Source organism: Chiloscyllium plagiosum, chromosome 3 (genome assembly GCF_004010195.1).
Source record: "Chiloscyllium plagiosum isolate BGI_BamShark_2017 chromosome 3, ASM401019v2, whole genome shotgun sequence".
Classification (NCBI taxonomy): Eukaryota; Metazoa; Chordata; class Chondrichthyes; order Orectolobiformes; family Hemiscylliidae; genus Chiloscyllium; species Chiloscyllium plagiosum.
This window is the reverse complement of record NC_057712.1, coordinates 130,613,727-130,638,985: the sequence shown is the minus strand read 5'-3', so window position 1 is coordinate 130,638,985 and position 25,259 is coordinate 130,613,727. Positions and strand designations below refer to the sequence as shown.

The 25,259-nt window shown below is 42.7% G+C and overlaps 1 protein-coding gene across 1 annotated transcript; it reads right to left on the bottom strand.

Moving 5' to 3' along the window:
• Window positions 1–12,439: 12,439 nt before the first annotated feature.
• LOC122548548 (glycine-rich RNA-binding protein GRP1A-like) lies at window positions 12,440–14,303 on the bottom strand. The gene has a single exon (XM_043687342.1). The coding sequence runs from the start codon at window positions 14,176–14,178 to the stop codon at window positions 13,678–13,680; it is 501 nt and encodes a 166-aa protein (XP_043543277.1). The 5' UTR covers window positions 14,179–14,303; the 3' UTR covers window positions 12,440–13,677.
• Between the last annotated feature and the right edge of the window lie 10,956 nt (window positions 14,304–25,259).

The window sequence follows — 25,259 nt, the reverse complement described above, 5'->3', positions numbered from 1 at the left end:
CTAGGGATGAAGACAAGTTAGGTTCAGTTCTGTACCTCACTTTGTACATTTGTAACAAACAAGAATTGCTATAAGTAATGATCTGAGCAAGTAAAATCATAGTTGCAGAGTAATCATGGATGCAATCTGAATATCCAAAATTAGAAAAACATGAACTGGACCAGCCATGTAAATACAGCAGTGAGAAAGCACAGCAAAAAACTCACCTCTCCGAAACCAACCACCACCTACAAGGTACAAGTCAGGACATAATCCAAATATGCCTAGATGAGTGCAACTCCAACACCATGAACTGGACATTATCCATGACAAAGCCATCCACTTGATTTGCACCCCATGTGCCACCTTCAACATTCACTCTTTCCACCAGTGGGGGCAGTGGCATGTACCATTTACAAGATGCACTAACAACTCACCATATATCCTCTGGTAGCACCTTTCAAACTCCCATCACTGGGAAAGACATCAGGTCAAAATTAGATCTTCAAACCTATAAAGCACTGCAGGTATTCAACACCCCAAGGAGGACAGTGCTTCAGGAAAGAAACAGCCAGTTCGTGTATCATATCCAAATTTGCAGAAGACAAACAGGTAGAAAGGCAAGTTACTGGAGGAATACAAATACTTCGAGATATTGCTAAGTGGGCAAAAAGTTAGCAAATGGAGTATGTGAGAAAACAAAGTTGTTCATTTTGGGAGGGAAAAGAAGTATTTAAATGGAAAAAAATTGAAGTTTTATCAAACGGACTTGGGGACACTTGCTCACAAAACAAAGTTTGCACACAGGTGAGAAAGTCTATAGCCTTAAAACTTGCCTTTAGACTAAAACGTAATGCTGAATTATAGAACATATTTACTGCACTAGAAAATAGATAGGTAGGAAGACTCAGAAAAGGGGGAAACTCAAGGAATGCAGGAGATGGTGAGCCCACATGTCCCCAAGTGATAACAAGATGCCCTAAGGCAATTAAGAACAGTTGCCTTAGCATCAGTGAATCTGTGTAAACAGGACACAGCGTGATAACTAACATGCATGCTGTTCCCTTGTAAAATTAGTGACTGTTTGATTCTGACCCTGAAACAAAACTCAGTACTATCAAAAGCCTTGTAAATGACGGTCAGATCTTGTCAATTATAATGGATTCTTATTACGCCTTGCAAGTGGGGCAGACATAAAAACATTTTTGCTGTTACAAGACCCTAACTTGAGAGTTCAAAGGGACACTAGACAGAGACCATTTTAGTGCTAAGGCTGTTGAATCCAGTAGAAAATTAACTTAGTGCTTACCTACTATGGATTGAACTTAATTGCATTTTGGGACTTTGTGGTATTGAGTAGCCATTACCGGATATTAAATACAAACTCAAAAAAAGTAGTATTGATGAAGCTTTAACTTACTTGCTGTTCTTGCAGACCATTCTACAGACCGCCCCATTGTCAATTCTAACTAATCAGATTGTGTCTTATATGAATTTGAATCACAACCCTGAAAAGAAAGCATGTTTAATTTGAAGACTAATGAATCAGTTTAAATGCAACCTTACGGTAACACCTCAGCCTCAAGGACAGAATAATTCAGTGCTTAAAAAAGGAGTCTGCCCTTCACTTTAGTGTTAAAAAAAAAAGCAATTCTAAGCCCAACATTGAAGAGATTCTGACACCATGCATCAGGAAGCCATTTTATGGATGAAAGTTTGCCCTCTTTGCTGAGAAGCCATTTTGTAAAATAATTGTATCTGACATGAGCGCTGTGCAAGGTTACCTTATGAACTCTCCAATTAGCTCAGACGGGTAGCTCTTTATGATAGGAGTTTATCTCGCTAGCAGGCACCTAGCTCAGCTGGGTATGTTTTCCCACCTGATGAACGGCTTAGGGCCTGTAAAAATAATAGGGTGATTATGGAAGGGGATTTTAACTTTCCAAACATAGACTGGGACTGCCATAGTGTTAAGGGTTTAGACGGAGAGGAATTTGTTAAGTGTGTACAAGACAATTTTCTGATTCAGTATGTGGATTTACCTACTAGAGAAGGTGCAAAACTTGACCTTCGCTTGGGAAATAAGGCAGGGCAGGTGACTGAGGTGTCAGTGGGGGAGCACTTTGGGGCCAGCGACCATAATTCTATTAAATTTAAAATGGTGATGGAAAAAGATAGACCAGATCTAAAAGATGAAGTTCTAAATTGGAGAAAGGCCAATTTTGAAGTATGAGGCAAGAACTTTTGAAAGCTGATTGGGGGCAGATGTTCACAGGTAAAGGGATGGCTGGAAAATGGGAAGCCTTCAGAAATGAGAGAGAATCCAGAGAAAGTATATTTCTGTTAGGGTGAAAGGAAAGGCTGGTAGGTATAGGGAATGCTGGATGACCAAAGAAATTGATGGTTTGGTTCAGAAAAAGAAGGAAGCATATATGGGAGGTCATGCTGTGGCTGTATAGGACATTGGTTAGGCCACTGTTGGAATATTGCATGCAATTCTGGTCTCCTTCCTATCAGAAAGATGTTGTGAAACTTGAAAGGGTTCAGAAAAGATTTACAAGGATTATGCCAGGGTTGGAGGATTTGAGCTATAGGGAGAGGTTGAACAGGCTGGGGCTGTTTTCCCTGAAGTGTTGGAGGCTGAGGGGTGACTTATAGAGGTTTACAAAATGAGGGGCATGGATAGGATAAATAGACAGTCTTTTCCCTGGGGTCGGAGTCCAGAACTAGAGGGCATAGGTTTAGGGCGAGGGGGGAAAGCTATAAAGAGACCTACATGGCAACTTTTTCCACAGAGGGTGGTAAGTGTTTGGAATGAGCTGCCAGTGGAAGTGGTGGAGGCTGGTACAATTACAACATTAAAGAGGCATTTGGATGGGTTTAGAGGGATATGGGCTAGGTGCTGGCAGGTAGGACTAGATTGGGTTGGGATATCTGGTCGGAATGGACGGGTTAGACCAAAGGGTCTGTTTCCATGCTGTACATCTCTATGACAGAAAGTGATTAGTCAAGGGTACACAGACCTGTCAGTTAACCTTTCTCCCTTACAATTTATTATCTTTCACTTATCCAAAAAGAACAATCTCCAGGACAAACCAAGAGAGGCTTACACATCTGAGTCGATAAGGGATTCCTGGGCACATCTCATCTCTACTTTAACAGGTACAGCATTAATAAGGAGGGTAATGGAATATTGGCCCTTATTTCAAGGGAGTTGAAACACAAGAGTAGGAAGAGTATTGCAATTGTACATGGTGCTGGTGAAACCACGTTTTGAGTATTTTGAGCAGTTTTGGTTCCATTAACGAAATATTATTCCTTGGAAGCAGTTGATCCCTGGTATAAAGACATATGATTAGCAAAGGTTAAACAGTCTGTAGAACAGACTTCTACAGGAGTCTGGAAGAATGAGAAGTGATTTCATTAAAACATAAGATTAAGGGGCTTGACAAATCATATGCAGAAAGGAGGCTACCCTTCACGGGAAGTGTCTTGGACCAGTGGCAGAGCTTCAGAATTCACTAGCAACTTTAGGGTGAGACGGGGAAGAATTTGAGGGTTTAGCCTTCAGAACTCCTCACCACAGCTTTGCAGGGATACCTTGCATTAAGGTTGAGAGATTCCTGATCAGTAGGGGAATGAAGCTATGAAGAAAAGGCTAACAAATGGACAAGAGGATCAGATGGTATAAGTTTACAGGGTGAATGGCTTACTCCTGTTCCCATATTTATGGCCTTGTGGGTATGGAATAGGCTACTGCTAATGTACCCATTGATGCCCACATAATGAAATGGAAAAGGTGATAGTCAAGCTGGAGGATGTTGTTTCTAAAAGAGTGAGATCACCTGCCATGAAAGAACAGATGGTTTATTTTGACAACTTCAGCCTTCAAACCTGCTTTACCCTTTTGACCATGTGGAGCCTGATCTTTACCTCAACTTCACTTTGCTGCCCTCGCATACCCTTCAACTCAAGTTAAAAAACCCATCATCCACTACACTGTAGTAGACTCACGACCCTTCGAGAGAAGTAATTTCCTTTCATTAAACCAGTCAGCTGTTAACCAAACTCTGGTCCCTGAAAGGGAATATACTCCATCTGTTTTATCAACATCTATATTTATTAAAACTCAAAAAACATAGGACTCAATTTCTCATAGGTGATTAGCAAAGGTTAGATCATGGAATCCAGGGAAGTGCTGACCATTTGATACTAAATTGGCTTGAAGCCAAGAGACAGGTGTGAAGGGCTGCTTTTCAGATTGGAGGCCTGTGACCAGTACTGGGTCCACTGCATTGACATTTATATGAATGATTTGGATGTGAATTAGGAGGTATGCTTGGTTATGTTTGCAGATGACACCCAAATTAGAGGTGTATTGGACAGTGAAGCTTACCTCTGTACAGTGGCATCTTGATCAAACAGGCAGTGAGCCAAGGACTGGCAGATGGTGTTTAAATGTGAGGTGTTACATTTGGGGGAAAAAAATTCAAATCTTAGCTGTACTTTGCCATTAAGTGTCGAAGTCCTGGAGAGTATTGCTGAACAACTAGACCTTGGTGTGCAGGTTCATAGTTCCTTTTAAGCAGAGTCACAGGTAGACAATAGTGAAGGCATTTGGTACATACACCTTTACTGGGCAGTCCACTGTGTTGGACATTTAACCTAAACCCACCCATCTCTAGACCCACCTTTATTAGTCAACACTGAGTATAGGAGTTGGAGATCATGTTGCACCTGTATGTGGTCTTTTCTTGGGGTGGGGCAAGGGAAGAAGAGTCCAAAACTAGAGACAGGTTTATGGTGAGGGGAAAGATTTAAAAAAGGGGTGTAAGAGGCAACTTTTTCCTACAGAGGGTGTTGTATGTGCTGCTAGAGGAAGTGGAGAGAATGGTACAATTGCAATATTTAAAAGGCATCTGGATGGGTATATGAATAGAAAGGGTTTGGAAGGATATGTGCTGGGTGCTGGCAGGTGGGGCTAGATTTGTTTGGATACATGGTCATAGAATGAATTGTTTCCATGTTGTACCACTAAGACAAACCCCCATCTCAGGAAATCAAATCTACTTAACCTCCAATATATCTAGATCAAGGGAACTAAAATTGTTCACAATACTCAAAGGCTGGCACACTAATTCTTTGTTCAGTTGCAGTAACACTTATCTTGTTCCTTTAGTCAGGTGTCAAAATTGTGCTTTCCTCATTACCCAACTACATATTGGTTTTCTGCAATTCTTACACAGGACACATCCTTCTGCAAATCACTACAAGTTTCTCTCAATTTAGAGAAGTTGCCTTTCATTTCTCCACCCAAATGGATAACCACATGTATCCATGTTGAACTCCATCTGTCTAAGTTGGATGAGTCAGATAATGGATCAATAGTGATTTGTAAGTTAGTTTTGTTCTTCATTGCAATTTAATCTTTAAGTCTCACTGAATTTTGTTATAGTGTCTTCTATTCCTTATCTCAAAAAGGATAACAAGTCACTTGTAGAAATGGTTTGCAGATTCAATATTAGTTATACTGCAGGAGACAGCAGAAGAGATAATGGAGCATGAGAGAAATAGTAGTCTTCAGAATGTCAATAACTGCTTGTTGACTGAATGAAAACAAAGCTTTACTGATGGAAAGAATTCGCTTATTCCAGACAGTTATGGCTAGGTAAGTGGCAGGGACAAACCCATACAAGAATTGAAAGCAATTAGTCGCATCTGCCAAAGGAAGAGTGGAGGTCATGTAAATCAAATTGCTTTGACACCTGCTTGATAAGTTGGATGCTTTATTGCCAAAAAGGACAAGAAATGCCTTGAAGAATATAGGAAAGTGGTGCCTTCAAATTAAAGCCAAATGGCAGAAGGAACCTACTTTGATATGGCAGCAAAGTGCAAACTTGTAATAACTTCAAAGAATAAATAATGAATCAATAACCTAGAAGACAAATCTGTACAATAATCAAATCTCCACCTTTGTACAGTGCTGTTATCTAATTCTGCTAGAGATTGAACCCAGAAACTTTCCAAACAGACACTGGAGGAAGAATCTGGTCAAATTCCATCTGAATTGGGTATTAGTCAAAGTTGGCTTTTGAAGTTAGCTTGATTGCTTGAGGGTTCTTGTTTAGGTTGCTACATGCAATAAAGCTCAAAATGATTGTTTCAGTACAATCTTGAGAGATTTCTTAAGCAGTTGAATCAAAGGTAATGTGCTCACTTACCCACAAGAACTGTAACCATGGGTGACTTAAAGCTCCATGCAGATTGGCAAATTGAGTTGATAAAGGTAGCCTAGAAAGTTAGTACTTGTAATTGGGTAATGTATTACAGCAATATATTCAAAAGCCAACTTGGAGCATGCTGTTCCAGATTTCGTAATGAGCAACTAGATAAAATTCTACAGCTTGAGCATCAAGATAACTGCAATCAATAGTTAGCTTGAAAGGCTAACAAATTTCAAATTTAGGTCTCAGACTGTTTTAACCAAAACAAAACAAGGTACTGGTCCGACAGAAAATAGGAATAAAATAGGAAACCAAGCTTAAAAAAGTTAGTAGTGATGCAGAACAGACTAAAGTTATTTATGCAAATATTCATTCCAGTGAGAAGGACCAAGGATGCCTAAACTATCAGACTGAAAGAATCTTAGAACCCCTACAAGTGTGGAAACAGGCCCTTTGGCCAAACAAGTTGACACTGACACTCTGGAGTCTCACACCCAAACCCATTATTCTACATTTTCCCCTGGCTAATGCTCTAACTTACACATCCATTAAACACTCAGGGTAATTTAGCATGGCCAATTCACCTAATCTACACCTTTAGATTGAGAGAGGAAACTGGAGCACCTGGAGGAAACCCACACAGACCTGGGGAGAATAAGCAAACTCCATACAAACAGTTGCCAGAGGCTAGAATCAAACCCAGGTTCCTGGCGCTGTGAGGCAGCAATGCTAATCACTGAGCCACAAGGGAGATGCACAAAATCAAAGATGACAGATCAGAAGATTGTTTTCTTGGGATCTTAACCTGATTAGTGAGCAACATCTAATGATGGAACAAATAAGTTGCTACCAATATCTGAATTGGAAAAGAATGAACTGAAGCAAATGCTGTCTCAGATGTTGACAAGGTACATTGCATCTTTTTCCCCACTAAATACAGCAAGAAGTTTCCAAAGATACCTGAAAATAAAGCAAAATTAGAAATTTGAAATAAGTGCAGCACAGTGATTAGCACTGCTGCCTCACAGCACCAGGGACCCAGGTTTGATTCCAGCCTCAGGTAGCTGTCTGCATGGAGTTTGCACATTCTCCCAGTGTCTGCATGGGTTTCCTCCAGGTGCTCTGGTTTCTTTCCACAGTCCAAAGATGTGCAGGCAGGTGAATTGGAATGCTAAATTGCCCATAGTGATTGGTGCATTAGTAATGAGTAGGGGAATGGGGTCTGGGTGGGTTGCTCTTTGGAGGGTCAGTGTGGGCTAGTTGGGCCGAAGGGCCTGTTTCCACACTGGAGGGAAGCTAATCTAAAATCACCATTACTGGTAAAGTTGCTGGAACAAAAGAGGCTGGCAAAGCCCTGAGACACACCCGGGGTCTTAAATTGTAGTAGAACTAGTTTAATTGGTAAAAATTTGATTTTATACCCTTAATTGCCAAGGATGGCAAAAACAGCAATTCAGAAAGTTTATAGTTCCTCCCTGGCAGAGAACATCCAATGGAAAGCAGGCTGACTAGGCTAGGGGGTTCAGAAAAAACAACCCATTGAAAACATACATGACCCTGCAGGATTTAAAATCTGGACATTAGGAAGTAGATTTTTCTTCTTGGAAGAAAAGCCATGTGCAACTGCTCCAATTGTCCTACAGAAGATAAAATGCACTTTTTCTACAGCAATTGTAAGAGCTTATAAAGGTAAACTTATAACATTTGTGCTATTAAGTGTAGTCAGAGATAGGCTTTAAAAAAAGGAGCATCTTAAGAGGGAGGTTTGAGGAAATTCTTGAAGTTACAACCTGTACTGAAGGCACAGCTATTAAAAAATCTGGGATACTCAAGAGGCCAGAGTTATACAGGGTAACCATGATACTGGAGCAAACTCAAGAGAAGGGGCTAAAGACAGATTTGAAGTTAGATAGTTTTAACATTAGCAAGGTTAGATCTCATGGAATACAGGGAGAACTAGCCATTTGGATACAGAACTGACTCTAAAGGTGGAGAATTGTTTTTCAGACTGGGGGCCTGTGACCAGTGGAGTGTCAAGAATCAGTGCTGGGTCCACTACTTTGTCATCTATATAATGATTTGGATGGGAGCATAAGAGGTACAGTTAGTAAGTTTGCAGATGACACCAAAATTTGAGGTGTAGTGGACAGCGAAGAGGGTTACCTCAGAAGTGAAGAGGTTACCTCAGATTACAACAGGATCTGGACCAGATGGGCCAATGGGCTGAGAAGTGGCAGATGGAGTTTAATTCCAATAAATTAGGTGCTTCATTTTAGGAAAGCAAATCCAAGCAGGACTTATACACTTAATGGTAAGGTCTAGGGAATGTTGCTGAAGTTGAAAGTTAGGCTGAGCATAGAGTACAACAGTTGGAGGTCATGTTGCATCTGTACAGGACATTGGTTAGGCCACTGTTGGAATATTGCGTGCAATTCTAGACTCCTTATCGGAAGGATGTCGTGAAACATGAAAGGATTCAGAAAAGATTTACAAGAATGTTGCCAGGGTTGGAGGATTTAAGCTATCAGGAGAGGCTGATCAGGCTGGGGCTGTTTTCACTGGAGTGTCGGAGGCTGAGGTGACCTTCTAGAGGTTTACAAAATTGAGGGGCGTGGATAGGATAAATAGACAAAGTATTTTCCCTGGGGTGGGGAAGTCAGAACTAGAGGGCATACGATTAGAGAGAGAGGGGGAAAATATGAGACACCCAAGGGGCAACTTTTTCATACAGAGGCTGTATGTGTATGGAAGGAGCTGCCAAAGAAAGTGGTGGAGGCTGATAGAATTACAGCATTTAAGAGGTGTCTGAATGGATATATGAATAAGGAGGGTTTGGAGGAATATGGGCCAAGTGCTGGCAAACACGACCACATTAGGTTGGGATATCTGGTCAGCATGGATGAGTTGGACCAAAGGGTCTATTTCCATGCTGTACATCTGACTCAAGCCATGACCTTGTATGACTGGAAACCAAATGTAGTCGTGGAGCGATAACAGGATGAAGTTGAGGGGTGCAGTAAAATGACATATATAATAGTCATCTAAAACATAAATAAAGCAAACTAAACATGACTTTTGTTCCACTGTAACCTATTCAATGGGTGGGGTCAGGGGTTGGTGGCAGGATGCTCAAAGTCCACACTCTGGTGATGTTATGTAAGTGCTGTCACATTGTTACAGCAGCCAAGCAGATGAAATCAATGGAGAATGAAAAAGCTGGAGTGCTATCCTTGTCACTAAACCGTTAACAGACCAGATAATGCTAACTGCGAAACACTACAACTAACCATCACAGTAATTTTAATGTAGACCTCTTCAGGACCAACCTGTATAACTGAAGTCAATGCTGCTAACAATCTGCACATCAGAATGCACTGAGCACATGCATTCAGTTGCACGAGGAACACTGCTATTGACCAAGAAATGACAAGTCATTTTAAACAAAAAGCTGTATCACCAAGAGGAACAATCCTCTAAGACCCTGTTCTGTCAAGCCACATCCTGGCCCCCCCATCCACAATCTTGGTTTTACACTTCCATTAAGAGGGACCCAGGAGACTCAAACATTCAGCCCAATATTTGTCAAATAAAATGCTACGCAGTCTATAAACATCTAACAGCAGAACTGAGGATACTATTAGTTATTCAAGAGGTGCCAGTGTAGGAAACAATAGGATTAAGTTATTTACTAAAAAGTTGACTGGTTGGAATACTGCAGGGATTAATGCTCAGATCCCTAGGTTTATTACTATTAACCATTTAGCTGATGAAACAACGCAATATTTCCAAGTTTTCAGACAACTGGATAAGAGGGTGAATTGAGGAGGGTGCAGAGATGCTTCAGAGTTGGACAAGTTGAGGGGGCAAATGAACGGCAGATTAAATATGATGTGGAGAAGTGACATTGGGTGCAAACTCAAGGCAGATCAATGTCTGCATGGTTACAAGATTGCCTGATTAAGCACCTGCTTCCCAATGATGGCACCAAAACACACTGCTGGCCTTTGTCGTAAGGGTGTGACACCATATCAGATGCCTCTAGAAATCTAAACACAACCTGCGGACATGCTTTCAGCTACCGTGTCAACTAAACTTGGTCAACCTGACTATTTCACCAAACCATGTGGATTCTAATCAGATCGCTGGAGGCAAGTGCCCTGCTACGGTCACCAGATTCCATATTTTTAATTGTTAATTCAATTGGCCTTTAACTTCCTTAGCCTTCTACTTTCAATCCACTAGCTCCTTTTCCAGAAAAAGGAGACATTTGACAGTGCAACACAATCCCTGCAGCCAAATTTACCAGATTCACAAAACCAGTCAGCCTTCAATCTTGTCTTTTCCTGTTTCTCTCTTGAAGGCTGTACCTTCTATCAAGGGAAAACATTTCCTACTTTGGTCCTCTGCCTACTGTTCTGATGTTTTAATGCCCCAGTCACATTTTTCCAAGGAAGGAAATCACTAATAGAAGGTGGCATATACGGTGTGCTTTGGTTTCTTATCAAGACTGCTCATTGACAGCTTTTGTGTAATGCATTTTTGGCTTTAAACTTCTTAATTTCTGGACTCCACTAATTATTGCAACATGTACCCTTTATCTTCAACACAATGGTTCCTCAAATCCATGCACTAGAAATGATGAGTCCTTTGGTGAGTCTAACCTCAAAGATCTGCTGCACATTATCCAACATCCCCATACAAGTCTGCCAATGTTTTTCCATTCTGCATTTTAAAAATGTGCCAGCCCATATTAAAGGGTAAAAGCAGGAATAGATCATTCAGACCTTCGAGCCCACTCAATTTAATTGATCACTGCTGATCTCTCCTGCTTCAGCTCAACTCATCTGCCTTCTCCCACAATGCCTTGATTAAAAAAGTTACCAATACCTTAAGATTTGATGTCCCACTTAGTCAATTTGAGAAGCAATTTCTCATCTAGTAAAACCTGCAACCCCACATTCTGAAAAGGCAGGCTCACTAACAGTTAGTCATTTTAGACGTGTGTACAGTTTAACAGCCAAGAGATTGCTTGTGTTCAGAGTTAGTAAATACTTGGTTGAGGGTTTCACCAGCTGAACTGAAGCTGTAACAACATCGATGAGAAGCTGATTACTTCGACCTCTGTCATGCAAAGTTGTGGGAGAGGGGCAATAATGGGAATATGGCCAGAACAAACATCTCAGTCAAGGGCAATTACCAGAGCAGAGATGATCACAAAGACATGAAAAGCAGTGGAAACAGATTGGATACCAACTTTCTAAGTAAAAGTTGGATATTTAAGGCAACATTTTGGAACTAAAGCAGCTACTGCCTATGGGATTAAATTAATGAATTGCACAGCCTGGGAGCCACAAATTCAATGCCACAAGTTTATACATTCGCTATAATGAAGCAAATGTTGCACCACTCCAAGATTAGCAAGGATAGTGGTGTTTGAAAAGCTGGGCATCAAAAGCCAAAAACTAATGCCACATTTACAAATGAAATGGAGTTAGAATATTGCTTTGATCAGATTAAAATCTGAATTAAGATTACAAAAGTGGTGTAAGAGCATACTGCTTCCAGCAGTGATAAAAAATAAGACATTAAAATGCAAATGATAGTTTATTGTAGATTTATAAAGCTGTTTTACCCAGAACATTTGGATTATTTCTATATTAGAGTTCAGGAAAAATGTGACAATAGTATTTGATTAGGCCAAAGAACAAAGGAGAATAGGCCAGGTAAACATGGATTGTACAAGAGCAAACAGATTAATTGTATTCAAATGATGTTACAATTATAACCAACAGGCAGCTTCTGAACAAGTCAGTGTTCAAAAGTTAGCAACAGTTAAGTGTACTTACTGGAAATTTTATTATACCCGCATAGATTCAATGCAGCCAGTTTCTTCAGCACACTGGTGGATTACCCATCCTTATGGTTCTGAACTCAGAAGTAGTGCCCATATAGCCAGTGGGGTAATGGCTTTATGGCCGGCTGAGATCTCCAAGATTCTTGCTCCCAGTGGAGCCAGCAGGTTACTGGCACTCAACTTGTATGTTCACCCATGAACTCAGCACATTTTATGCAGAATACACAATACTGCAGACTCTGGAAAGTCAGCAGTCCAGGCAGAACCTGTGGATAGAACAGAAATGAACATTTCCAGTGGAGATGCTCCTTTGATGAGCTCACAGCCCACTTCAGAATTAAACATTTGATTTCTAAAAAGAAAGCTTAATACAGACATCAACTGAATATTTCAACATTTTATTTTCCATTTGACATCAGTCTCCAAAGCGGCAAGTTTTTTTTGTACAAAAACAGTCCATGCTAACTCATGAAGATTCAATAGAAACAGCTTTCAACTTTCTACCAGTATTCGATTTAAAAAACTCAATATTGGATCAAAGAAAAGAGGTTGTGTAGTTTTGAAGAGGTTGGCATAATACCTCACTGTAGACGGATTTCTAACTAGATAATTAAGTGGAGGCCAAACCACCAGTGGTGTCCTAAACTGGCACCAATCAAGGTTTATTATAGAAAGCAGTTCAGATTGTAAAATTCCACCCATAGTGGTCAGGCAAGAATACAACTGAGTCCGTGCTATTAGTGTCCCCGCCCCGAATCAATGCAGATTGTTAACCTTTTGCGGTGGGTTAAAGCATGGTGTATTAAACATTTTACGCGAACAGGAATTTCAAATTGGTAGAGATTTCGCAATTTACCGTTTCAAAAACAAACTCGACCAGATGTGCGTTCCCCACTTCAAACTGAAACTGGCAACTTAAATAAAAACGATCCCAGTTCCAAAATCGGGCCAAGGTTGGCGCCCGTCTCAGTTTAGACGTAAAAAGCAGTAAGCGGCTCGCTCATGCACCCTGGCGGCCCGACATCTTACTGGGGCCAGCTATGGGCGGGGGAAGAGAGAAAAAGGTGGTGGGTGGGGTGCTGGCGCACATTGCTAGAGTCTGCACAAGGTGAACGCGCCATTTTAAAAACCAAAAAGGCACCTGAACCTAAAGTGAACAAAATGGAATGTGGGGGCAGTACCACCGAGCAGCAAAATACAAAGTCTCTCCAAGACATTAGCGAGAAGATACTAAACCGGAGGTAAAGCTGCAGTGATGTACAGAGTAACAACTTACCCTGTTTCGTTAAAAAAAAATCATTTTAAGCTGCAAAAGTAACAAATGTGCTACATGGAAAGTAGTCCTTGTGGACGGGGAAAACAAAGGGACTCGGAACAAAATAGGAATGAGGTTTCGGAACACAACCCCCAGCTGGACTGGAAAAAAAAACCTTTTTTACTGCGACATACAATATGCGAGTGGGCGGGGTAGGGGGAAGTTAGAGCGCGTCCCGAAGAAGAAAGATTGAATTCAAGAGATTAGACAGCGTTCGTCCCAAAAAAAAAGTCCCTTCAGAAACGGCAAGCGGCCTCTGATTGATCATGCCGGCCTGGAAAGTGTTTGGCTGCCCGAGCTCCTTCCTATCTGTTGGAGCCGTATCGATCGTAGCTGCTGCCGCCACGGGAGCCGCCGCCGCCGCCTCCCCTGCTGTTGTACTGCCTGTAGCCGGAGCCTCCAGCGTAGCTCCCGCCACCATAGCTGCTGTAGCCGCCGCCGCCACCACCGCCGTATCCACCGTAGCCGCCTCCGCCGCCATAACTGCTGTAGCCGCCACCGCGGCGGTAACCGCCACCCGCCCCGCGGCCTCCTCCGTAGCCGCCGTCACCCGATTTCTTCTCAGCGTGGTCCACCCGGATTTGGCGGCCGTCGAGTGAATGGCCGTTGAGGGCTTTTAGCGCGTCCCTGGCGTCGTCCGGGTTCTCGAAGGTAACGAAGCCGAAGCCTCGGGACGCCATGGTGGTCTTGTCTTTGATGACTCGAGCGTCGATCACCTCCCCGTACTTGGAGAAGACAGCCTCCAGAGCCTGCTCATCCGTGTCGAAACTTAGGCCGCCAATGAACAGCTTTCCGTCCTCGGTCATTTTGGCGGGTTTTTAAACAACCCAGCACACTACTGCCAGCGGAGGAGGAAGAAACAAAAAGCAGACTATCAACCGCCCGCCTAATTTCCTTTGTGGCTGCAGCAGAAATGCGCAGGCACCGGAAAAGATGTCGCCTTTATACCCCAGGCGCTGTGCCCTGCCTGAGAACTGTCTCCCGGCCGCTGCTGCCCGCACTTTAGTTCCGCCCTGCACGTGGTGCGGAGTGGGGGAGAGACGTGACTATTGTTCATGGAGGAGCCGCGCGGGCTGGTGTTGGCGGCCATTTTAGCGGGATCGCCATCACTGAGCGCCCTATCTCCATATAAATTATTACAATTACTGAAGCGTTCACCGAAGGCGATTTTCATTTTGCTGCTATATCTTGCCAGTAAACTTGGTAAAGCGCAGGGAGCTGCTTATTTTTATTTTAAATTTTGCATTAACATTACTTTCTATACTGTTTGTCCACGTTACAGCAGATTTAAAAAACCCTCGATATCGTCAGAAAGTAGGTCTGTTTGTTGGCAAAACAAAACCCATCCAACCACGTTGTACATGAATCTAACATTCCATCTACTCCATAGCTGTTAAAGGACAGCATATATGTTACGTACTTCACAGACCTCCGCAGCTACTACAAGTGGTTTGACAACACAGACCTCCATAAATTAAAAGTTCTCGTGTAGGGACAATTGTCATCACCACGCTCCTGGACGACAGTGAGACCTGATCAGCGACATATAAGAATGCTAAAGAAATTCCATCATCAGTTCCCGATTCAATGAGAAGACAATCAAACAATTATCCTTGAAGTCAGTTTCACAAGAATTGAGGCAAATCAACTCCAATGGTCTGGATTCTGTGTTCAGATGGCTGAAAACCAGCTGGCAGGAGGCCAGGATATTTTCTTTTAAATTGACCACTTTTTCAGGGAAGGACATACAAAATGCTTCATACACTGATGCTCTTTGTAAAACACGGCCAAGTGACATTAATGTCTGCTCTCACTACAATTCTATTAAAATTGTGATAAGTTGTCTCTCAATCTATATCATGCCTTGAGTAATGAAATCTTAATAACAAGACAAAGAAATAAGGAAACAAATGCTTCCCTCCGGAGAAACCTCATGGCACATCCAACTCCATGTCCCCAAGCATATACTGGTCAAGAAATAGTCTGTTCCGTTATATGAACACTCCTACCAGCAACTCACAAACCTGAGTAAAAGTCATCTTGAAACCAAGGTTCCACGGACAATGACAATTTTGTAATAAATTCATCTTGTACAGGGTATCATTTCAGATAGGGAAGGTATGAATGGAAGATACTTAGGGCTTATGTAATGAAAAATAAATGCAAGTTGATTCGAGTAATAAAAGTGAGGAATATATGAATAAGTGCACAGCTGTTGTTTTCCTGGGAACATTGCACATGAAAATCTAAACCATATGTAGTAGGATTAGACAGCAGGACATCATGATACAAAGAAGTAATTCAGACCACAAATTAAAGATGTACTCAGTTTCGTGTTTCTCCATTTCTACAAAATGTCTCTGTTGGCAAGGAGGGATGCGGTAAGTGTTGTAATTACCGTCTGTCAAGTTCACATGGACAAGTCTGATTATATGTATTGAGAATTGCACAAGTGGACCATTCAAACTTGCTTGACTACAGTCCTTGGGAAGATGTTCCAATTGATCCTTAAAAGAATTTATCTACCCACGTAGAAAAACTCAAAAGTATTCAGGAAAGTCAGCATGGTTTCATCAAAGTGAAATCATGTTTAACCAATTTATTGGAGGTATTTGAAGAAGTATTGTGTGCTGTGAATAAACATACCATATTTGAATTATACAGTCATACAGATATACAGCAAGGAAGCAGATCCTTTGATCCAGCCAGATATGCTAACCTAATCTAGTCCTGTTTGCCAGCACATGGCCCAAATCCCTCTAAACCCTTCCCATTCATATGTCCATCCAGATGCCTGTTAAATGCTGTAATTGTACTGGCCTCCACCACTTCCTCTCTGCCAGCTCATTCCATACACACACCACTCTCTGCATGGAAAAAGTTGCCCCTTAAGCCCCTTTTATATTTTTCCCCTCTCACCCTGAACCTATGCCCTCTCGTTCTGGACTCCCCCACCCCAGGGAAAAGATTTTGTCTGTTTATCCTATCCTTGCCCCTCATGATTTTATAAACCCATAAGGTCACCCCTCAGCCTCGGATGCTCGAGGGAAAACAGCGCCAGCCTATTCAACCTCTCCCTATAGCTCAAATCCTCCAACCCTGGCAACATCCTTGCAAATCTTTTCTGAACCCTTTCAAGTTTCACAATATCCTTCCAATAGGGAGGAGACCAGAATTTCATTAAATATTCCAACAGTGGCCTAACCAATGTCCTGTACAGCTGCAACATGACCTCCCAAATCCTAAATTCAATGCTCTGATCAATAAAAGAAAGCATACCAAATGCCTGCTTCAATATCCTATCTACCCGCGACTCTATTTTCAAGGAGCTATGAACCCGCATTCCAAGGTCTCTGTTCAGCAACACTCCCTCGGACCTTACCATTAAGTGTATAAGTCCTGTCCTGATTTGCTTTTCCAAAATGTAGCACCTCACATTTATCTAAATTAAACTCTATCTGCCACTCCTCAGCCCATCTGGTCAAGATCCCGTTGTACTCTGAGGTAACCTTCTTTGCTGTCCACTACCTCCAATTTTGGTTAAAAATCACACAACACCAGGTTATAGTCCAACAGGTTTAATTGGAAGCACAATAGCTTTCAGAGCGTCGCTCCTTCATCAGGTGATAGTGGAGGGCTCAATCCTAACACAGAATTTATAGCAAAAATTTACAGTGTGATGTAACTGAAATTATACATTGAAAAATTGATTGTCTGTTGAGGCTTTCATCTGTCTGAATACCATGATAGTTTCACTTCTTTCATGTGTAAATCACAAGACCTTTCTTTAAAAGTTGCATTCTCAGGTTAGCTGTAACAATGGTGATAGCTAGACAATATGTTGAAGATGTTAGCCCCCTGTGTTCTCTGTCTATGCCATGATGTTTAGATTGATTCTAATCTAAAAAGTGAGATAACAGAGTTTTACATGAATGCATGCAGTTTTTGAGCAAAGTACAATGTAACCCCGCAAGTACAAATTCACCCCACAAAATATATGTGTGCATGTGGGTCTTTGTCTGTCTGTGTATGTGTGTGTCTGTCTGTCTGGGTTGGGGGTTGTGAGAAAGTGTACGTATGTGTGTGTAGTGAGTGTAGAGTGTCTTAAGTCTGTGAGGGGGTGCATGTGAGAGTGTGGGAGTGTGTGTCTGTAAGGGTGTGTGTGGGTGTCTGTGTGCGCGTCTGTGTATATGTGTGTATGTGTGTGTGTATAGTGCAATGGTGGTCACCTGTAATGTGACATGAACCCAATGTCCTGGTTGAGGCCCTCCCAATGGGTACCGAACTTAGTTCTGTTCGGTCACTTTTCGCTGCTGCCTGTCCCGAAGTCCACCTTGGAGGATGGTCACCGGAAGGTCCGAGGTCGAATGTCCTAGACCACTGAAGTATTCCCCAACTGGGAGGGAACCCTCCTGTCTGTTGATTGTTGTGCGGTGCCCATTCATCCGTTGTCATAGCCTTTGCTGTTTCCCCAATGTACCATGCCTCAGGGCATCCTTGCCTGCAACGTATTTGATAGACAACATTGGTTGAGTCACATGAGTACCTGCCATGTACAAGGTGGGAGATGTCCCCACTCGTAATGGTGGTATCTATGTCCACACTCTGACACGTCTTGCAGCACCTACCGTGACAGGGTTGTATGGAGTTGTCCCGAGGGCCGGGCAGCTTGTTACTAACAATGATGTGTTTGAGGTTTGGCGGTTGTTTAAAGGCAATTAGTGGAGGTGGGGAAGGTCTTGATGAGGTGCTCATCCTCACTGATAATGTGTTGCAGGTCACGAAGAACATGGCGTAGTTTTCAGCTCCTGGGAAATACTGAACAACGAAGAGTAGCCTGTCGGTTGCAGCCATGTCTGTCTCCTGAGGAGGTCATTACGGTTCCTTGCCGTGGCACATCGAAACTGGCGCTCGATGAGTTGGGCATCGTAGCACTGTTCTTGTGAGGGCATCCCTGAGTACTTCCAGGTGTCCGTCATGTTCCTCCTCATCTGAGCAGATCCGGTGGACACGTAGGGCTTATCCATTGGGAATGGCTGTTTTAATATGCTTTGGGTGGAAGTTGGAGAAGTGTAGCATTGTGAGGTTGTCTGTGGGTTTGCGGTAGAGTGTGGTGCTGAGGTGACCATCCTTGATGGAGATGCATGTGTCCAAGAATGAGACAGTCGAGAGTAGTCCATGGTGAGTTTGATGGTGGGATGAAACGGGTTGATGTCACTGTGTAGTTTAATCAGTGACTCCTCGCCATGGGTCCAGAGGAAGAAAATGTCATCAATGTACCAATTTTGGTGTCATCTGCAAACTTAATAACTGTGCCTCCTATGTTAATTTCAAGAATTTCAAGCAAGCATTTGATAAGGTACCACATCAAAGTTTATTGCAGCAAATAAAAGCTGACTGATAGAGTGGTCAGATAAGAGTGTAAATAAAAGATTGAGTGCCTGGCAGAAAATAGAGAGCACATAAAAATGAGTCTTTCGTCTGATTGGTAGGGTATGACAAATAGAGTTCCTCTGTAAGATCTCAAACTTTTACAATTTAACTCAATAACTGAAATGGGAAGACCAGACCTATGGCAACCAAATTCACTGATTGCAAAATTAGATCTGTGAAGAAAATTTAAGGATGATGCAGACATCATCAGAGTGAATGTCAAGAAATCTGGCAGATGGAGTACAACGTAGGAAAATGTGAAGTTGTTCACTTTGGCAGTACGAATGAAATAGCAGAGGATTATTTAAACATAGAACATAAGGGAGGAGACGGCCAGAGTTGATTGGAAGGGAAGCCCACCATGGAAGATGGTGGAGCAGCAACAGCAGGAATTTCTGGGGGTAATTCAGAAGGTACAGCAGAAATTCATCCCAAGGAAGAAAAAGGCATATTAAGGGGAGAATGAAGCAAACATGCCTGATCAGGGAAGTCAGGTGTAGTGATTAGATTAGATTACATTACAGTGTGGAAACAGGCCCTTCGGCCTAACATGTCCACACCGACCCGCCGAAGCGCAACCCACCCATACATCTTCCCTTACCTAACACTACGGGCAATTTAGCATGGCCAATTCACCTGACCTGCACATCTTTGGACTGTGGGAGGAAACCGGAGCACCCGGAGGAAACCCACGCAGACACGGGGAGAATGTGCAAACTCCATACAGTCAGTCGCCTGAGGCGGGAATTGAACCCAGGTCTCAGTGGTTAGCACTGTGAGGCAGCAGTGCTAACCACTGTGCCACCGTGCCGCCCACACGGGTTAACAAGGTTAGCTAGATGGACCTCCAAGAATGAGTTCCCTGATTGGAGTTGTTAAAACAGGGAGCGTTGGCTGACAGATATAAACAAAATTGGAGGTTTAGTGGACAGCGAAGAGGGTTACCTCAGATTACAACAGGATCTTGACCAGATGGGCCAATGGGCTGAGAAGTGGCAGATGGAGTTTAGAGTTGGGAGGTCATGTTGCGGCTGTACAGGACATTGGTCAGGCCACTGTTGGAATATTGCGTGCAATTCTGGTCTCCTTCCTTTCGGAAATATGTTGTGAAACTTGAAAGGGTTCAGAAAAGATTTACAAGGATGTTGCCAGGGTTGGAGGAGCTGAGCTATAGGGAGAGGCTGAACAGGCTGTGGCTGTTTTCCCTGAAGAGTTGGAGGCTGAGGGGTGACATTATAGTAGTTTACAAAAATATGAGGGGCATGGATAGGGTAAATAGGCAAAGTCTTTTCCCTGGGGTCAGTGCATAGGTTTAGGGTGAGAGGGGAAAGGTATAAAAGAGACCTACGGGGCAACCTTTTCACACAGAGGGTAGTATGGGTATGGAATGAGCTGCCAGAGGAAGTGGTGGAGGCTGGTACAGTTGCAACATTTAAGAGGCATTTGGATGGGTACATGAATAGGAAGGGTTTGGAGGGATATGGTTCGGTTTCTGGCAGGTGGGACTAGATTGGGTTGGGATATCTGGTCGGCATGGACGGGTTAGACCAAAGGGTCTGTTTCCATGCTGTACATCTCTATGACTCCAAGAGTGTTCTGTGAGGCAGTAGTGTAAGGGGAGAATAAAAAGGAAAGAAAAAAAAAAGCATTAGTGTCACACATCCTAAAAGCAAAAAAGAAGAAACAAAAAACAGGAATCTCAGACATCCTGTTCACTCAGAGCTGGCTTTGAAGGAGCTGGATCGGTGTGGAGGACTGTCCACACAAAAAAAAAAGATAAGCAGGAGCGTCACCAGCATACACAGGACATGGGTGTTGTGGAAAAATGCTGAAAATGTGTTGCTGGAAAAACGCAGCAGGTCAGGCAGCATCCAAGGAACAGGAGAATCGACGTTTCGGACATAAGCCCTTCTTCAGGCGTTCCTGAAGAAGGGCTTATGCCCGAAACGTCGATTCTCCTGTTCCTTGGATGCTGCCTGACCTGCTGCGCTTTTCCAGCAACACATTTTCAGCTCTGATCTCCAGCATCTGCCGTCCTCACTTTCTCCTGTTGTGGAAAAATACACACCAACACTGTCAGGTGGTAGTGTAGGAAGAGGAATGAAAAAATAAAGAAAAAAATACAACTACAAGAGTAAAAACAAACAAGATTATCAGAGGTTCTGTTCACTCTTAAAAAAAACTGCAAGAGTTAAAAAAAGAAAAACTAAACAGGAGTGTCGTGGTGCAATATAAATAAAGATTTACACATTTATTGTTCTTCACTGTGTACAACACCTGCACACACACGACGTGGGCGCTGGGAAAAATAAGCAATACTGCTGTTAGGTGGTAGTATGGGAGAATAAGGAAAGTAAAAAAAGTGGAAAAAAAAGTTTAAAAAAAAATAGGAGTATCAGAGTTTCTGTTCACCGTGAATTAAAAAAAAGTGTCAGACATCCTGTTCACTTTACGAGAACTGGCTCTGAGAAAGCTGGTCCAGTGTCAAATACTATGTATGTACAAATAAAGGGTGACTTAATGATGGGATAGCGGCCTTTGTGGAATTATTTCAGTGGCGATGAAAGACAAAAAAAATGCCCTGAGGAAATTTGCTTACAACAGTCATCTTTGAGTTGAGGTAAACATTTCTCGCATTATGCTGTTATTTGGGAAGATTGATTTGTTCAATCCTGATGTTGAAGACTGGACCCAAGTCGTGGAAAGAATTGGTTTCTTTTTTTCACACAAATGACAACGGGAGCAAATGAAAAGTAATAAGTAATTCTTCGGACCTGCAGCTTATTTGGTTATTAGGAGCCAAATCTTTCCTTAGGTACCAGATACTAAAATCTTTCAAGAGTTGACAGATTTAGTTAAGAAATATTATGACCCTAAGCCTCCTCTAATTCTGAGACACTCATTGGTCTTACATGGCGATTCAAGAACAAGGGAATTAGTACTAGAATTTTTGACAAGTTTAAGATGACTGGCAGAGGCATGTGACTTTAGTTTAATGAGATGCTGAGAGACCATTTGGTAAGTGGGATTAATGATATAACCATACTAATGTGCTTATACTAGCTGAGGCCCACCTGGACTTCAAACAAGCACTACAACTGGCTTTGTCATCAGAGACTGCAGCAAATGAAGCCCATGGTTAACAGGGTATGCCTATGGAAGTGGATACCCTTGCGAGGCTGACTGAGCTCGAGGGACACCATTTGAATGAAGGCAATTGCATAGCCTCACCCAGGACATATCCTGAACAGTGGAATTCTAGGTCAGCCCACATCAAAACCCAAAAACAAAGCCAAGCCACGGTCGAATTGTTAATTTTCTTCAGGATCCGGGCCAACAAGCCATTGTGGCTGTGGCTGTGGCTGGTAGGTCAGCTCAAGAGTCCCACTGGGCTTGAATTTAGTAAGAGAATTCATAGGCAGGTATCCAGGATAATGCACGGCCTAGAAAACCCACTACATCTGGCTTAAAACACTTAAATCACTTAGGAACATACAAATCAAAATAAACAAATGGTTAAATGGTCACCCAGTTCTAATGGAGGTTGGCACTGGTGCAGCTGTGGCAAAAAGGAGTACTGCAGATGCTGGAGATGAGAGTCAAGGTAAGAGTGATGCTGGAAAAGCACAGGTCAGGCAACATCCGAGGAGCAGGGAAAAAAAAGTTTTAGACAAAAGACCTTCATCAAGAATCTGTATCAGCAGAAACTGGTGCAGCTGTATCAGTCTTTAACAAAAATTGCTCTGGACTCCAACCCTCAGATTTATGCAAAGCCTTGGCTAGACAAGGGAATCCACACAAGGGAACCTTTACAGATTAAGGGTACAGCTTTCGTTCCAGTCTTGTTCAGTTACTACTGCAGTAAATGGCAGATGGGGTGAAATTAGTTGTGAGGTTCACCTAGATCAGCTCAACAGTTTTCGATTAGAAGGTCGAGGGGCTATCAATGGATCCAAGGCCACCTTGAACGTTGACGAGGAAGCAATTCTGCAAGGCCTGCCCAAGGCCTTATGTGCAAACTAGCAGAAATCAGAAGGTTGGAAAGTGAAGGAATCATCAAACCATCCAGTTTGTCAAATGGGCAGCACTGGTCATACTGATTGTGAAGCCTAATGGATAGGTTTGCCTTTGGGAATTTGTAAAAAAAAAAAAATGGTAAACTGCTTCTCACAGCTGAATAATCTCTCACACAGAGGACTTAAACGCAAAGTTGACCATGGGTAGGTGGGGGATGTCCTTTACAAAGCTGGACATAAGCCACGCATACCTGCATCCCAGAAGTAAACTACAATTAATACCCATAAGGATTTGTACAATACGAGACTACCATTTGGGGCATCAATCTTCATTTTTCAATGGATGATGTAGAACATTTTACAAGGTCTACCCCAAGTCACCATTTATGTGGATGATGTGTTAATAACAAGGAAGATCAAAAAAGAGCACTAAAAGAACTTGGACAAAGTCCTTAGATGCTTCTCCAAGGCAGGCTTACACCTTAGAAGAGAAAATTGTGTGTTCAAAGACCCCAAGTGACCAACATGGGCTACAGCATCAACAAGACCAAATTGTACCCATTGGAAGATAAGGTGAGGGCAATCAAAGGTGCCCTGGCTCCCACGTCTGTATCAGAGCTTAGGTCTTTTGTTGGATTGGTGAATTATTATGGAAAGTTTATACTTAACTGGGGCCTCCATCCTGGCACCATTACATCTGCTAATGAAAAAGAATCAGCTTTGGAAATGGTCATGTAGCCAAGACGTAACCTTTAAGGAAGGGAAGAATCTCTTGCCCAAAATGTCGATTTTCCTGCTCCTCGGATGCTGCCTGACCTGCTGTGCTTTTCCAGCACTACTCTAATCTAGATTGAAGCCACGATCATTGTCTCAGGTATTAGCACACACTGATCCCAAGCGAGATCTGGTATCAGCATGCAATGCCTCCCTGTACGGTATTGGGGTAGTGTTGGCTCACAGATTGCCCAATGGAGAGGAACACCCAAGACCAAATGTTTCCTGAACTTTGGTCAATGCAGAGCGCAAAAATGCCCAGCTAGAAAAGGATCTATGATGTGAAGAAGTTCCACCACTAACTTTAAATTTGTAATAGTAACAGACCACAAACCCCTGCCCAGCCAGGATAAGTCTATACCACCCATAGGTTCAGGCTGAATTCAGCAGTAGGCTCTCATTTTAAATGCATACACGTTAGACCACCATCTGGGAGGCCAAGAAAGAATTGCAGATTCCGTAAGCTGCCTTGCACTGGTAAACACACGTCACCAGTGGTGACACCACTGGAAGATCCCTTATGGTTTTAAACTCTCTGGACACCGCTCCAGTCACAATTGACAATATCAAACTGCGGACAGAAAAAGATTTGGTCTTGGCAAAATTAAAACCGCTGGTGGAGATGGTGGAAATCAAAAGGGCCAACACAACCAGAATTGAAATCTTTCTGGACCTGGCAAGACCAGATCACCATAAAAGAAAGGCATTTTATTATGAGGAGTGGTTGTCCCGAGCAAAGGTTACTGCCACATACTGGCTGAATGCCAGCAGGATCATCGAGGGGTGTACAAAATGTAGATGGTGGCGCAAAGAATGTCTGGTGGCCAGGACTGAATGCAGATAGGCATAGGTGGGGCCATGCCCAGAGTGCCAAGAAAAATGATTACCACCAGCAGCTCCCCCACATTCATGGGAGTGGCTGGGTAAACCCTAGATTCTGTTAAAGTTGACTATGCAGGTCCTTTCAGGAGCTCAATGCTCTCAGTGACTATGGTTGGATGGGCATTAAGTTACATTGCCAAACACTGATGATGATGACGACAAGAGAAAATCTGTAAGTAACCTTTGCAGTACATGGGTTCATCGAAATGGTGATCACAGGCAAGGGACCATCTTTTACCAGCAGGGAATTTCATTATTTCCTAAAATCAAATGGCATATGACTTAGAAGAACAGCTCCATACCATCAATCATCTAATGGCCTGGCAGAAAGAACAATCCAAACTTTGAAGAAAGGCCAAAAAAAAAAAAGCCTACAGCTTAACTCAGGAACCAGGACAGTTTGATGTTATTTGATTATCATGCAACTACAGGGATAACTCCAGCACAGCTGCTAATGGCTGTATCTGGGATAGTTAAGTGGATTATTGATAGTAGGCCAGGGGACAAGAAGAAAAGCTGAAGAAGTGACAATGGAAGCTGACAAGGAGAAAATGGGTAGGCTGTGCTGAAAGCAATCCACGTCAGTTCAGGACCAGAGTGTGGGGTTGGGTAACAAAATGGAAGGTAAAAACAATGACTGCAGATGCTGGAAACCAGATTCTGGATCAATGGTGCTGGAAGAGCACAGCAGTTCAGGTAGCATCTGAGGAGCTTCAGCAAAATCGACGTTTCAGGCAAAAACCCTTCATCAGGAATAAAGGCAGAGAGCCTGAAGTGTGGAG